This window comes from Nipponia nippon, unplaced genomic scaffold (genome assembly GCF_047370975.1).
Source record: "Nipponia nippon isolate SJK-2023a ecotype South Korea unplaced genomic scaffold, ASM4737097v1 scaffold_6, whole genome shotgun sequence".
Taxonomy (NCBI): domain Eukaryota; kingdom Metazoa; phylum Chordata; class Aves; order Pelecaniformes; family Threskiornithidae; genus Nipponia; species Nipponia nippon.
In genome coordinates, this window is record NW_028262380.1 from 41156238 (window position 1) to 41172234 (window position 15997).

Below are 15997 nucleotides of genomic sequence, written 5' to 3' on the forward strand. Positions count from 1 at the left end.
TGCAGTTGGTTTTTGCTGATGTTACTTGACAATAAACCCTTAACTGAGAAAGATTATGGGAAAAGGATCAGATGAAATGTTTTGCAGATTTTTTCACAAAAAATGGCCACTAGGCAGATTGCGCCAGGTTTCCTACATTTGGATAGTACCTACTGCTATAATTCATTTGATATGCAGCAGCTGATCAAAAGCATTGCTTCTTCATTATTCATCTTTAATGCTCCTCAAACCTTAACTCCCTTGCTTGAAACGTAACGTTAGAGGCTCAGCTTTCATGCTGATAAAGCTTCTAGCCTTTACAGTCGCAAAGGTAAGTTTGAAATCCGGTCAAGGACATATCCTGGAGCATAGAACACAAAAAGAGACCCCCCACCCTCCAGTTTCAACATTATGGTTTTTAAACAGATATGGCTTTAGAAGTTTTTTTTTTATCCAAGCGTTTGGTTGTTAATATTTATTAACATTATAAACACCACAAATGAAACCCGATTCTGCTATTACAGCTATCCACAGGCACTAAAAGATCCATACCTCTCGCCAGAAGTGACTGCTGGAGTGGGATTTTACATGATCTTATAAATTATGTCAGAATTAGGATTTACATCTTAAAAACCCTTAACTTCTTCATTCTCTGATTATCTGTGTTTCTAGTTATATCATGAAAGTCTGTTCCAAAATGAACTATATCTTTACAAAGCAAATTTTTAACTACTGGAAAAGGAGAATGGGAGTTTTATGCTTTTAATATTTGTACATATTACAAAAATTTAACAACATATAAATGCTAATTGTTAGTAATAACAATTACTACTACTACAATAAAATGTAGTGACATAAAAATTGCACAACATGATCAAGCCTATGAACTGGAGTGTATTCAAGATGGTTTCTCTCTTTAAAGGTTTACACTGAAGTTGAGAGCTTACAGGTTTTAAGGATTTTAATTTTCTTTCAACTTTTAAAAACCGGAAAGGACGTGGTTTGAACTGCAGTTTAGTTTCTCAGTAGCTTTGAATAAGCCAGTCTTTCTTTGACATGCAACAACCTCACTTGAGATTTCCTCATTTATTTCTTCAAATGCATGACTGTGCTGCTCCCCATTTCTTTTCCATTTGTAGTAGGCGTTTATCCCTGCCAGTGCGTAGGGAGAGCTTCTACTTAACTTCGCACATGGTCACACTAAATGATGAGGATTAATCACAGACCCAAGGGTTTATTACTGAACTTTAAGATTTTTTTTCCCCACAAGAGTTGGGGCTGCAGAGTAGAACCTTTAGCTTTTGACCAGTATTATAGACAGACACATTTTCAAGTAACATAAGATCTCTTACACCTTTCTTGCTACTGTAAAACACTTAATATAATGGTATGGTGTAGGGCATACAATGGGATCTTCTGGAGAAACTGTAATTTTAGATCATCGGTTGCTGGAAAATCACTCGGGATCCATGACTAAAGATGAGACTGACTGAATCAACAATTTAAAAACTTGCTGAGCATTTTCTTTCTAGTGTCAGCAGATTACCTGTGTATCCTGTGATCATTTCTATGACACATATGACAGTACTATTGGCCAGAAATAACAGAATAAACGATTCTACCAAGACAACGTCTACATGATCAACAGCACAGGATGTACTCCACGCGACCAAAACTTGAGACCCATTTAAGTTTAATGAGACCCATTGAAATTCATTTAGGTTTTTCCACTACCTGGATGCAAGGCCAACGTGTTGACAAATATCACGGTGCTTACAAGGAACGAGGCTGTTACCAGCCAGCCCGCTTCTCTCTTCTGGCTGTGGGAGGCCGGAGGGTACCATTCCTCCTTCCTCTTGTGGCCCGTGGCACAGCACCTTGTCAACTCACCCTGTTCTTTCTCTTTCCTAAAAGATTTGAGAGCTGCAATTGCATAGGAAACAGCTTCTCCTGGCAGGTTCAGCTTGCTTTTAAGTTTCTAGCCCTCATGGCTGCAGAAGAAAAGTCCCTCGGAATGGACAAGGTACAAACAAAACGTTCTGCTTTGTCCTGTAGAAGTTTCAACATCTGAAGTCACCGTGGGTTGACATGTACTTCATTTTGGCAGCAGTGAGCACCAGCGGCTAGCCTCACACGGGTGCTTGGACTGCTTGGGAGATGGTGATTACAGCCTCTTCGAATCTGCTCGCTGGATGTCATACCTCCGGGCCAGACACAGTCCCACCCTTTGTCTAACTGTTTAGAAGGGGAAAAAAAATATCCTGAAACTATGTTCTCCAATTCCCAAACGATATAACATTTTCATTAGCAATTAATTTTGATTTCTTAAGAGTAAGTCATGTATACATTTCAGGTAAAGTACTAATATTTACCAAGGCTGGAAGAGTTTGGGAGGTGGAGGCAGAAGGATAGAAACTTTTTTACCATTTAAATTGATTTAGTAGAGTAAGTTACAGCTATCCACATCTTAAAGCCCCTCTAAACTGCCTGTGAAACTATCTAATGGACGAACAAAGGCAAATTACTGCTTTCTTCTCATACCTGTAAAAAGGGATTAACCATATAGCAAAATATAAAGGAGGTCTATTAAGATCTCCAGGGGAAAAGTGTTTCATGAGTATTGCTTTGAATATAAATAAGAAAGTAAATGAAAGTGAGGTCTAGGAATAGAAAAGAAAAAAAAAAAAAAAGCTTGTAAACCCACTGCAAGTGGAAAAAAGTTTTCGTGAAATCAAGACCGAAAAAGTTCAGTTGACAATTATTGTGACCAGGAACAGCTGGTGTTCCTAATATTATCTGCATTAGTACCAAGAGAGATTTGTTGTATTTATTTCCTATCATATGACCACTGCAGTTCAGTCTCTGCTCCGCAGCTGTCCCGGGTAGTGTCTAATGTAGGCTGCCTTTGTTTTAGGTATTTGGTACACAGCACGAAGTCAAAACAAGTTCCTGAGCTTTCAGACTAAACCAGCCTGGTGTAACATGGACACTGTTTGCCTACGAGCTGCTTAACTGGTTATGCAGGCTTTACAATAGCACATACAATAAAACTATAATGTTTAAAGGGTAAATATATTTCTTTTTTGTAAAATACATATTATTTGCATGTTATACAACAACAGAAAAAAAATGGGAAAAGTTCTAATATATTATCTTAAATGCAATTCCTTAAGATATTGACAGAAATACCCATTTTGCGAACTTTTGGGCAGCTCCAGTTAGGTATGTTTTTATCAAAGTACAAAGAAACTAACTGCTTATAACTGGGACACTATAGTAAAATAAGTTTTGTGTTGAATTTTGGTAAGCAGTAGCCTAGGTAGTTCTGGGTTTTGCTTTTCACTGTAAAGCTCCTACCATATATCTATATGAGACGCTCACATGAAACAGGCCAAAAAACATAGCTGCTGTCTGTAGACTTTGTAACTGACGTTAAAAAGGGGTTTTTAAAGCAGCGATCTGTTTAAATGCTTTTGGATTTTAACCTTTTTCTATAACAAAAAATTGCTGATTAAAGCTAAATTTGCTTTTCTTTCAACATCTTGCATCACTATTAGCGAAGTTAGGTGACATTAAAATCGAGAGCAGCTGTAACTCGCTTTCATTATTCATCCGGTAAACACTGACTTCTCAGGTCCATAAGAGAGACCCTTTCAGTGGTAATCAATCAAGAGCGATCACTTCCCAAAGCAGAATTTTATTGCCATTAAGGCTACATTAAGGCATATTCCATACAGGAGTTCGGGTAATAGCGGAGTCTCTGGAGACAGCAGAGCTTCTTCATCCAGCTGCCTGCATTAAAAGTGACAGTGTCACCACATAATACGCTTACACCAGAATGAAAGTTTGGTCAGAGTTAAGGTCATGCAACTGTAGTTTGCAATTTCCTCAGCTGAGCGGTATCTGTTGCAACAGATCCGTTGATGAAACCGTTAATTCAAATAAAAGGTCTTTGTTACCTTCTTCCCTTGCTTTGTCCACACTGACACCAGTACCCAGAAAAGCTGTGGAAGCTGCCCACAGAAGCCAAGAGATACAGTATGATGTGAAGTACTATCGCTCCAATCACACATTTCTGTTGTCCGTGACAGACTTTTTTTCAAACCCATTTCTCAGCTCTGTAACCTGGTCTCATCCGCCTGGTCTTTTCTCTTCCTGCTCTCCAGTGTTTCTAGTCACTGCATCGCTTCTCTCTCCTCACACGCAGTTTACTGAAGATGAAGTGAACAATAGCGCTCAAAATGGTAATTGTGGAACAGATCAGAAACTCAAAAGGGCTCAAAGCCAGGGAGCTATAAAACTTAACAGTCATTTCATGAGCTGAATTATCCAAGCAGAAGTAAGCTTCAAGTCCCGGAGTTTATGCTTCTTCCCCACAACTGTCACCCACATGTGGCTAATAAATTAACCACACGGACCGACCAAAGTCAATACTGCATAGATCACTGCTTTAGAAGAGTAACAGCGACTGAATCGCTTGGGACAGAATTTGTGGTTTTGTCTGAAAAGGAAGAGTGTGGTGTAATGAAAAAACGGTGACAGCTTATTGTGGAACGGGGCAAAGAGAGAAGCGCTCTTCCAGGCGTGAGGGTGCTGGGAGAAGGCACAGCTTCGGGACTGACAAGTGTCTAACATCAGCATTCCTGCATGGAGCTTTCAGCATCGGCGCTGCTGTGGAAAGATTCCAGTATCATGTTCAAGCGTGGAAAATTTTCAATACTGCCTGCCTTGTTGGAGGACAGACAGATGTTAAAGACTACAACTGTTTGGTTTCTTATGCTGCCCTATGTTGCATGACATTGCATGACATAACCTTCTATGTATATATTTAATTGTACAAAAGCCTTCTTTTTCAGAGAAGAGAATCTAGAAAAAGAATATCTTTAAAAGAAAAAAGGACCTAATTTCTTTCTTACAACATTTGATTAAACATTTGAAAGGCAGGTCTCATTTTTTCCCCATAGCAGTAATTACACTTTCTCACCCTACCTGCTTTTCCACAATCATTTTCCTCATAGTCTTAAAGCAGATATGAACACAGGCGCAACAGAGGAAGCCTCACTGCAATTATAACCTGTAACTTCCAAAGTATTTTTTTCCAAGAACTTGCTATATTAATGTTAAAAGGAAGAGTAAAAATATGTTAATAACAAACTTATAAAAAGCTTTTTTTTTTGTTCAAGAACTGACAGAGAATGGATTTGGAAGGGTAAAATGAGACAAATTCTTCTCTCCTTTTAACTGTTAAAGATCATCTCTGGTGCCTTTTCAGTGACACACTCCCAGAGGTCATGACTTGCTATTTTAGAAGCACTGGCATTGAGAAACCTCTGTTCCCTGAAGACTAGTGGACCACTTCATTGTTTTTTCAACTGCATCAGCAAGGATTCAGAAGTAAAACTGATTTTGATGGAGTTAACCTACATTTTTATATGGCTGCAAACAAGGTGGGAGGTACCTATGAATTTGTTCTTGTTTGAATGGTGTGATCTGGAAAGCTCTAGGTATTTCTGGTAGACAAAAAATGGTTTTACACCAGAGATACTAAGGGCTGTACTATGATTCATTCAGTACACACTTGTATTGTAAGATTCTACCATCTGTTACAAAACTACTTTATTAACTAGAAAACACTCCGCAAGAAACTGCCATATACAGGTGGTTTACCACAAAGTGAGTAAGTAACCCATCTGGCAGCTTAATTCACCAAACAAAATAGTGCTTTCCAACTAATGTATGAACTAAAAGCATTTTTAAAGCCTGTTTAAAACAACTCCTTGCGAAATGGCTAGGCCTTCACACAACTCAGTCCCGCAGAACTGAGAACATGAATTTGCTACCAAGTAGTAGTAGAATGGTTTATAGTAATAAATACTGGAACACAGAATGTCCCCTGTGTAAATGTTTATTTTAGAAGATAAGCATAAGCTTTGCTGGTAGGTTAAACACTATCAAAAGGAACAGCCACAGAAGTTAGCCAATAGAAGACATTTACTACCATATTAGCGAACTGTTAGGCATGAACACATCCTTGTCCGAAGGCAAAAAAAAAAAAAGAGCTTGAAGGACTGGACCTGATAAGCGCTTCTCATTCAATGCTCCTTACACTGAGCAGATCTGGAATGGGGGAGACTCTGGAGAGCAAGACATTGACCAATCTCACACCTGCAACTAGTCAGTACCCTCAGGTAGCTTAGAGCTGCTTGCTGCTGTCTTTTAAAGGTTTTGTTTGTTTGCTTGTTTTTAACCATTGGGCTAGGTTAAAATGATTAAAACTTTACTGAAGGCATGGCATCGTCAGGAAGCCAAGTTCGACTCTGCTTTTCAGCACTGCTAGAACTACACCCGAAAAAGTAAGAGTGTTAGAAACTCCTTAGATTAGCAAGAATATTTATCTAAACTGATGTTAACTAGAGAATTGGATGAAAGTAACCAGACAGAAGAAAACCAACATCAGCAAAACCTGTATCACGTACACTAGGGCCAAATCACAATAAGACAGGCCAAATGACTGTACGGAAACTTCGGTTTTATCCCCAAACCGAAAGGGACCACCGCCGGTGGTTCCCTGGAAAGCACGAACCGCACACCGCGGGCGTCACATCTTCGACCGAGTTCTGCTTCCAGGCTTTGCGCTGCTGCCGCTTTCACTTCACAAGGGGAACAAAACCCGAAGAGGCGACGCTTTCCCTCCCCAGACTCGGTGCTTTCAGCCCGGCCCGAGAGGGAGAACCCACCCCGCGGCCAGCCACGGGCTCCTCCTGTAAACCCCGCCAGCCCGAGGGGAGGCGGCGGACCGTCCCTCCCTGCGGGCACGCCAGGCCTCTCTCGCCCCGGGGGCTGCGGGAAGCCGGGCCCAGCGCCCGGCCGGCACCCCCAGCCCCCTCCGCCGCAGCGCAGGCCCCGCGGGGCGGGAGACGGGCGCCGCCCCAGCCGTTACCCCGCGACGGGTCAGGGCGAGGGCAGGGCCGCCGCGCCGCCCGGCCCCGCAGCACCCCCGGCGCGGGCCTCGCTGAGGCGGCGCCACCAAAGCTAAAGCCGCCTTACAGCTGGCGGCCGCCGCCCGCCGGGCTCGGGGAGGCGGGGAGGGAGGGAGGGACGGCCGCGCTCACCGCCGCGGCCCGCCCTGGCTGCCCCCCCGGGCAGGAGGACGGTAGCGCCGAGGGCGCCGGCTCCCCCCGTCTGAGGCCCCGCACCCTCCGGCGACCAGGCCGCAACCGGGGCAGCTGCCCGCCGCCGCGCCTCCCGAGGCCGCCGGCAGAGGCTCAGTCCCGGGCCGCGGCACGCAGGCGTGCCCCGCAACCCCGCCCGCCCCAGCGGGCCGCCGCCCGTCGCCTTCCGCGGCTCCTCTTGTTTTGCCCGCCCCACCATCCTCCTCGCTCCCTTTGTATTTTTAAACCACGCTACAGCATCCCGCTCCGCCCAATCAAAACGCGCCCAGGCCCCGGCGGCCAATGGCGGGCGTCCCCGCGGTTTTTTAAACCGTCCCTCTCACCCAATCACCGCCCAGCGCCTTTGGTTCCGCCCCCTCCACTATCCTCACCCCAACCGGTTCCAGCGAGTACGGGCGCTAACGACCCCCTCGCGCTCGACCTAGCCGAGAAGCTGCTCGGCCGCTGACGTCGGAACGGCAGCCAGCGAATCCCCGGCGGCCCGGGCCCTAGGGGGCGGGGCCGCAGGCAGTTTGAACTGGCGCGGCAGCCAATCCGCTGCGGCGGGGGGCGGGCCCCCGGGCGCCGCGGGTCAAGTTGCTGTGGCGGGTAGGGCTGTGGAAAACAAGAGGCTGTAAGTGCGCCGCCGGGGAACCATTCAGCAGCAGCCGCGGAGGGAGCAGCGCCCCGCGCCGCCGCCGCCCGCTCCGCCAGCCAGGCAAGGCCCCGCGCCCCCCCCCCGCCGGCGGAGGCCGCAGGGCAGCGGGAGGGCGCCGAGCGGGAGGGAGGGGGAGCGGGAAGGAGGGGGCGCCGGCTCCGGGCGCGGAGGGAGCGCGCGGCTGCCGGGGCGGGCCGGGCCGGCGGCGCGCCCGGGGCTGAGGCGGGGGGAATTCCCGCCGGGCGGGTGGGGCCGGCCGGGCGGGGAGGGAGGGAGGGCGGGCGGGCGGCCCCGCCAGGGAGGGCCGAGGCGCGGGCGGTGGCGCTGTGTGGGCCGCCCGCCTCGGCCGCCGCGGGGGGCGGGTGGAGGCGCCTGGCGGGGGCGGCGAGCAGTGCTGCGGGCGGGCGGGCGGGAGAGGGGCCGCGGCGGGGGAGGGGCCGGCGGCCGCGGGGGGCGTGCTTGGGCGGGAAGGCGCCGGCGGGCGAGAGGCGGGAGCGGCCTGAGGCGCGGCCCCCCTCGGCGGCGCGGCCCCGCCCTGACGCCGCCTCTCCCCTCCCTCCCGCCCGCCCCCCGCAGGGACCCGCCGCCGACCTCGCCATGGGCAAAGGCGACCCCAACAAGCCGCGGGGCAAGATGTCCTCGTACGCCTACTTCGTGCAGACCTGCCGCGAGGAGCACAAGAAGAAGCACCCGGACTCGTCCGTCAACTTCGCCGAGTTCTCGCGGAAGTGCTCGGAGCGGTGGAAGGTGAGCGGGGCCTGGCCGGGCCCAGCCGAGCCGCGCCGCGCCCAGCCCTGCCCTGCCGGCCCGGCCCCCGCCCCTGCTGCGGGCTGCCGGGAAAAGATCCCTGGCAGCAGCTGCTGCTTAGGCGTTAGTGGGTCACCGGGCGCTTTATCTGACCCAGGCTCTCCTCCTTTTCCCCTCCGTGTCTCCGCAGACGATGTCTAGCAAGGAAAAAGGGAAGTTTGAAGAAATGGCTAAAGGAGACAAAGCTCGTTATGACAGGGAGATGAAAAACTATGTTCCTCCCAAAGGCGAGAAGAAGGGAAAGAAGAAGGACCCCAATGCTCCTAAAAGACCACCGTGAGTGTTTCTGTGAGCGGGGGAAAAAAACCCAAAAGTATTAGTTCTAATAGTCTGACACTTAATTTTAATCACTGCCTCTCATTTTAGATCTGCGTTCTTCCTTTTCTGTTCTGAACATCGTCCAAAAATCAAAAATGATCACCCTGGCTTGTCTATTGGAGATACAGCAAAGAAATTAGGAGAAATGTGGTCTGAACAGTCAGCCAAAGATAAACAGCCATATGAACAGAAGGCGGCAAAACTAAAGGAGAAATACGAAAAGGTAGAGTGAAAGCGATAACATAATGGTTAAAGTTGTAGAGGTCGCTGTAAATGTGTGACTTTTGTTTTGCACCTAAGCCATACATGGTTCATAATTCTAAATGTTTATGTCAGCCTTTGTCAGGCTTCAGAATGCATGGAAAGGTGTGGCCTGGGAGGCATCTGGAACCCTTACGGTGAACCTGGATGTGGTCTTTACATGTCTAGAGATTTTACCAATAAGATGCTTTACTTCCAGAAAAACGGGTCACCTGCTTGGAAAAATACAGGGTCATGCTCCAGAGCGCTGCGGTCATAAAATTATTAAAACCGGATCGCGCGTTCTCTTGCCAAAAGGTTGTAAGCGTGAAAGTCCCAAGGTTGAAACCCCGCTTTTCCGCACGCACTGTATTTGATCTGCACGCTATAGCATTAAGTTATTGAAGCAGTACAAATTTGTCTTCAGAGTTACATTGCCAGCAACTAAACGGCATTTTTCTTGCAGGATATTGCAGCATACCGTGCCAAGAGCAAGAGTGACGCAGGAAAAAAGGGCCCAGGTAGGCCTGCAGGATCTAAGAAGAAAGCAGAACCAGAAGAGGAGGAGGAGGAAGAGGAAGATGATGAAGAGGAGGAAGAAGATGAGGATGAGGAATAAATGAATGTCCTGCTGTAAAGATTTATGCTCAAAATCCAATATTTTGCTAAGAATGTGAACTCAAGTGCAGCTCATTGTTAGCTTCAGTATAAAAATCTGTACAGAATTGTGTATAGGTAATGTGGTTCTTTGTAGGGAGACCTCTATTTTTAATGTAAGTAGTAGCCGAGGGCTGCTACCGTTCGGTTTAAAAAAAAGAAGAAAAAGTTGTGGAATGTTTCTGCATATTTAATGGTTTTGTTGAGATTCAGTGACTGATAGCCAGGTGTTTCTTTATAGCTAAGTAAAACAAAGGAGGTAGCTTAATAGCTGATCTTATATTTTGTAGTATATTGCATTGTATTACTTTTTTAACAATTTTGTAATAAAATGTTGTACATGATTGATTGTTGTATTCTTGATGTTTCTGAGAGGCTGGGTGCTCCCAGAGTGCTGAAGCCCTGCGCGGGATCAGGCTTTGCCTTGTACTTGGGCTATTGCTGCTGCCACAGAACTGGCCAGTCTTGAAGTGTTAACTCCTGAAGTTTATGCTGGATTTGAAACTTTTTTCTCTCTTTAACCACAATTCTCTCCCCCATGTACGCTACCCTTAGTGGTAACCGATGTGTTACTTAGGCAAGCATTTCCTTGCATCGCCTCCTGAGTGGAAAAAGTATCTCTGTGTAAGTACCAAAGTTGCTGATATTTCTAGATTTCCCCCCCGCAAAACTACTGAAGCAGAGCTCTTAAAGTTTTGCCTTGGTGCGTTAGCTGATAATGAGTGAGCCTTCGGAACTTTTTCCGCCGGAGCTCAGGGTCCGTGGCCTTTCCTGCTGCTCAGACCAGGATAGGAGAGGTGGCTCTTAAGGCAGATGTGGTTAGAGGTGTGCCTGCCCAGATGTTCCCTGCTCCTTCCCTCTCCCCCCCGGCCCCGGCAGTAGTGGCTTCTCATAAAATACACAGCTTGCAGAACAGCATGAAAAACGTTGGAATGTTATCTCCGCACATGCCAGTGGATTCCTGCAGGAAAGAGAGGCGGCATTTGTGAAGAACATGTGCTCCTGATGCGTTCCTGGTTGTGGTGGGAATACTATCGCCAGTTACGCTGTTTCTTGGTTTTCAGTTTTTTATTCAGCCTTTAGTATATTTAAAGGTCTCAATCTAGATATCTATTTGCAAGGGGGGAATTGGAGATCCCACAGCACAACTAATTGCCTAAGTTTAATTTGTTGCGATAAACACTAGGCAATAGCTTTTACTAGCCTTTGAAAGCCCAGCACAGAAAAACATTTAACGTCTGAAGTATTAAGTACTGTAAAGGGCAGGCTTCCAGCTTTATTCTTGTTTTTAAAGTGTCTCCCTATTGTCCATCAACTTCTGAAATAAATTTGCACACAGTCATTGTCCATGTGTAAGATAAAGGGTGATTTCGGCACTATAAACATGCCAAATGTCACTCTGCTAGGTTAAAGGTAACGTCGCACTTTCTGAAACAAGCGTCTTGACAAAACCACTTTGTGAAGGGAAATAAGGTAACTGTAAAGGCAATGCAAACATTTTTGCGTTAAGGAGGTACTAACCTTTGAAGGCCTTAGAAACCTGGAGTTGTTTTTTCCTCCCTACCCTGCCCCCCGAGATACTTAAAAGCAGTATCAGAAGGATTAGCTGCCGTTTTACATGTCGGCCCTGCCAGAGGTACTCGGCAGGGGCAGGATCAATAGCTCCATTTTGCAAGCTCAGCTTTTGGGAAGCCACAGGCATAAACTGGCAGCGAGAGGCAGTTCTTCTCTGGGCAGTACATCCAGTGCTCAAGAACATTTTCTCTCGTAGAGAGTTAGCAATCCTAGAGCACCTTTATCCGTAATGCAGAAATTCTTCCAGCTAGAGGCAATTCCCCGTCCTAGCGTGTAGCCCGGACTATGCTGGTCTCGCTTTCAGCAGATTCTGTTCAGATTTCCCTGTAGAAACTCGCCATCACCTCCCCTCGGTTCTCGGCCTCCCTCCGGAATGGAACGGCGATGCTTCAAGAAGTCTTTCTGATTAGATTTAAATAATCTTTTGCAGTGGAGCAGTGGCATCAGAGTAAATTGACTGGTTTGATTATTTGAAATGTTTTTTACTTCTGCTCGAGTGCTTTTAAATTGAAATGAAATATAAGCCTTCAGGTGTGCTAGAAAGCTGCATGGGTTACAGAATTTTAAACATTGTGCCAGAATAAGAGCATATCTTGAGGTAATTCAGAATAAAGGAGCTCTTCTGATATTTTTCTCAGTGAGATAAAATGACTTTTGGGTTCAATTCCGTTTAGCGTTAATTGGCTAATTTAGCTTCAACACAACTTCTCCACAAATCAGTGTGGAACTGCCTAACGTTGCCACTCTGTTGTCCCACGCCCTAACGATGCTCTACGAAAAGCCACCTGTGGGTTACTTTTGTTTATGGTCTCATTTGCAAATATATATCCTGACTGCTGGAGATCTTAATTGCAAAAACAGTCTATTGCACCGCTCTACTAGCCTGACCCACATCATTACACAGATCATTTTGTGTGCAAGCCATGGCAGCACGAGCTGCAGCAAGCCACGGCAAAGCTCTGCATCAAGCTGATCCATCAACTAAGAATAATGTCTTGACTAAAGATAATTAGTAATTTTTTAAGATAATATTTTGTCCTCTCGATAAGAAGGATGTTGAATATAGATTAAAGGCAAATGGAAAAGAGAATATAGAAGTTACTACTTTCGACTTAAGCTTTAAAAAGTATGGTATGTCAGGTCAGGGGGTTCAGGTAATGCCCATCTGTGAGCGCTGAAAGAACTAGGACTGGAAAGGACAAGGAAGCGATCAAAGTGCAACGGAAACGTTCAGAAAAGATAAGGCCGCAGAGGAAAAGCCAAATTAGTTCTTCACACCCGTGTTCAATATGGGCAATCTTATGAAATTACTCACTGGAAACTTTTCACTGGAGGTGAACTGGGAGGTCTGTCTTAAATCAAAACTAACAGGGACGCCCAGAATGGTTGCAGGCATCAGGGAGACTGCTCACGTTGCATTACAGGTCCAGCAAAAAGGCGTACCACCCAGTAAAGCAGACCAAAAGACCACCAAAAATAAGACTGAGGTGGACAAAGAGCAGGTATGAGAGAATAACAAATGTAGGAAAGCAGTCTTTAAAAAACTGAAGTTCTTTCTAAACCAGTAAATGAGAAGAAACGTGCACCCTGACAGGCCAGATGCAGCCATGTGTGGCAGGGAAAAATAGCATCAGAGCAACGTGAGAAAACACACGGATTAATAACAACTTTCAAACACATCAGAACCAGGAGACCTGCCAAGCAGTCCCAGGGACTGTAGATGGTCAAGATATAGTAGCAATGCCTAGAGAAGATTTCAGGAAAGGAAAACTTTTTTTAACCTTGGAGTGGAACTTCAGGAAGTTTTCATGACAGAACTTTTTAATGGGAGAGGCATGGTGGAGCATCTGTCTCAAATCCAAGTGTAAAAGGTTTTGAAACAAAATGACAGGACAGATGGTATTCATCCAAGAGTTCTGAGGAAATTCAAGGATGAAATGGCTGAACTGTGAACCGTACTTTATACTTTTTCACTTAAAACTGCCTTAGTGCTAGAGGAATGGAAGGTCACAAATATGACACTAATTTTCCGAAAGCATTCTGTGGAGATACAGGGAACTTCAGACCAGTAATGTCCATATGGCAAGTTGGTAGGAGCCATAGTACAGCTGAGAGTTGCTGGACAAATGGCTAAATAGGACTTGCGGTTTCACAAGAGGAAATCCTGTTCCACAGGCCCGTAAATATTCTTCGAAGAAATCGGTGAACATGAAGGTAAGGGAGATCAGGTAGTTCTGGTCTACTGGAGTTTGGTCTGTTCTACTTCTCATAAAAGAAATAAGTCATCATTAAAGGCCTTGCATGAATAAATAGCTGGTTAACAATACAGGAACAAAATAGGAATTAGTCATCAGTTTCACCAGCGGAGGAAAATCACCTATGAAATCCCATAGGTTATTTTTGGAGATGGGGGTTAATGGCTAGTGAAGACTGTTTAATATACACATAAGTGTCTTGGAAAAAGCGGCGAATGGTGCTGCAAGAAAGATGAGAGCTAACAGCGAAGAACTGCAAAGCCAGCCTGTAGCCTGAAGAGGCAGGATAATAAAACCAGCAGGTGAAATACGGTGTTAATATGGAGTGTATTAAATGTTAACACGTGCTCCCCCAACACACGTGAAGGGGAAAAAGCAGGCCTAATGTTTATGTCATGGGTAATGAGGGTGGACAATAAACTACATTACATGAGTCTGGAGGAGATGCTGGAGCTGTAATAGATAATTCTGTGAAGACGTAATAGATGTTTGCTGGAAAAGCAAATAGCATGTTAGGGATTACTAGGTAAAGAGTTAAGAACCAAACAAAGATTTAGTATTTCCTTACTGTCTTCCTAAAGAAATATAAAGTTTCCTTTTTCTTAAATCAACTTAGAACAAAGCCTATTTACAAAGTTGGTCTTACTTTTCCCAAGCAAAACCTATGGTCTGAAGAACTGTAAATATGCCTCTTTTGGTTTTGTGTGGGTTTTTTTGTTTGTTTGTTTGTTTGGTTGGTTTTTTTTTGGTGTGTTTCCAAAAGGAAAACCTTGATCCAAACAGCTACAGACCTGGGAACTGACTGTAGTACATACAGGCTTTAGAACTCAAACAACATAAAATTGCAAACGGGTGTGGAGAGAAAATCAGAAAAAATGGAATAGGAGTTTTATCTTTGATTACCTAATGATCTATTGAACTGTTTTCGTAACTGTCTGTTGCAGGCGTCTTGAATGTAACATGGGTACATAATCTAGTACTTAGTGCTCAGTGATGGATTATTTGCTGTGGTGGTGACTGTCACTGATCCTGCTTCCCTTGCCTTACCATCCTTAGCATATATTTATTTTTCTGTTTGTTTTCTCTTTTTGGCTTGTATTTCTTTCCACATCTTGAAATATGTAAGTGTTTTGCCAGCAACCCCTGCATTTCCAAAATTGCTGGGCCTCTCGTATGAGCTGCATCACAGCCCCGTCTGCTTTTCCATGATTTCTTTTGATTTCAGTGTCAAGAATCCCGTAACAGAGCCCAGATGTTGAGCTTGCTGCTGCGTTCTCCAATGCACGCAGCCCTTGAGGGATGTATAACTCTGCTAACTGTGGGATGTGCACGAGATTCGGACCTACCCAGTCAAAAAGTTGACTGCCTACCCAAATTTATCTTCATCGGTGCGATTAAGCAATTGTCACAGGCCAGCACCAATTAGTGAGTGAAACTGTGCGTTACTCTGACTAGCCTGATACCCCGAGATCAACTATCCCCCCAAGCCTCACTGTTGGAGAGGCTCTTGATGTTCCAGGACCGAATACAGAGTCAACCACCAAAAAAACCTTTAGCGAGCAAATCCGGTGCCCTACCTGTAAGTTGAATGGCTATTCTCAATGTTTCCTGGCCCAAACACCTATTGGTAAAGTTTATATTCATAAATCAGTTCTCCAGCAGAGCTGAAGGGATGACGTTTTTGTGGACAAGACCACATCCCTCTAAAAGGCCCTTTGAAAAATGTGCTGTGATGATATTATTGACAGTGCTGCCACCCTGAAGCCAGTTCCCGGCTGGCTGGACCCAGCATTGACCTAGCACCAACTACTCCTTCGGGAATTAAGACCTTTAACAAGCCTTCATAATTCTCCTATATTGCATGCATTTGTCCCAGCAGAGGAGTGAACTGCAGAGCCAGTGTGCCTCTTCTGAAACCTTGAAACTTTTTGCATAACCAGATGTGATGGATGACCGAAGCCTGCCTAGATTCAAACAGCATTTGGAAAAATTCTGGACTATTAAAGAGAAAATACCATCTCTAGCTCAGAAAGTGCTTGAGTTGTGTATTCCCAGAAGTAGGGACAGTGTTAGACAGGTACCCTTGCCCTGCCCTTTCACTCTGCCCTCCGCTCCTAACCACGTTGATCCTACTGACCACTGAGGGAGGGAGGCTACTGTACTAGCTGGACCTTTGGTCTGATCTTGCATGTACTTTTTAAGTTCTTATGTTAAGTTCAGTTCTTATCCTAAGTCAAAATATTATTCAACTTTGTCCATCAGAGACAAAGGGTCCTGATATTTCAGGAGCACGGACTCCATTCCTCTCGATCATCACATGGAAGATAATGGGATACCGTAACAGGCAAAAAAAAAAA

The 15997-nt window shown here is 45.6% G+C and overlaps 1 protein-coding gene and 1 long non-coding RNA gene across 2 annotated transcripts; one reads left to right on the top strand and one right to left on the bottom strand.

Moving 5' to 3' along the window:
- Nucleotides 1-727: 727 nt before the first annotated feature.
- On the bottom strand, nt 728-6703 carry LOC148051424 (uncharacterized). Its single transcript, XR_015699976.1, has 2 exons — nt 3939-6703; nt 728-2214 (listed from the first exon to the last, which is right to left on the bottom strand). It is a non-coding gene; the product is annotated as an uncharacterized LOC148051424 (long non-coding RNA).
- A 983-nt stretch (nt 6704-7686) lies between these two features.
- HMGB2 (high mobility group box 2) lies at nt 7687-10154 on the top strand. The gene is made up of 5 exons (XM_087737381.1): nt 7687-7848; nt 8365-8535; nt 8726-8871; nt 8962-9136; nt 9620-10154. The coding sequence occupies exons 2-5, from the start codon at nt 8386-8388 to the stop codon at nt 9770-9772; spliced, it is 624 nt and encodes a 207-aa protein (XP_087593507.1). The 5' UTR covers nt 7687-7848; nt 8365-8385; the 3' UTR covers nt 9773-10154.
- The last annotated feature ends 5843 nt before the right edge of the window (nt 10155-15997 follow it).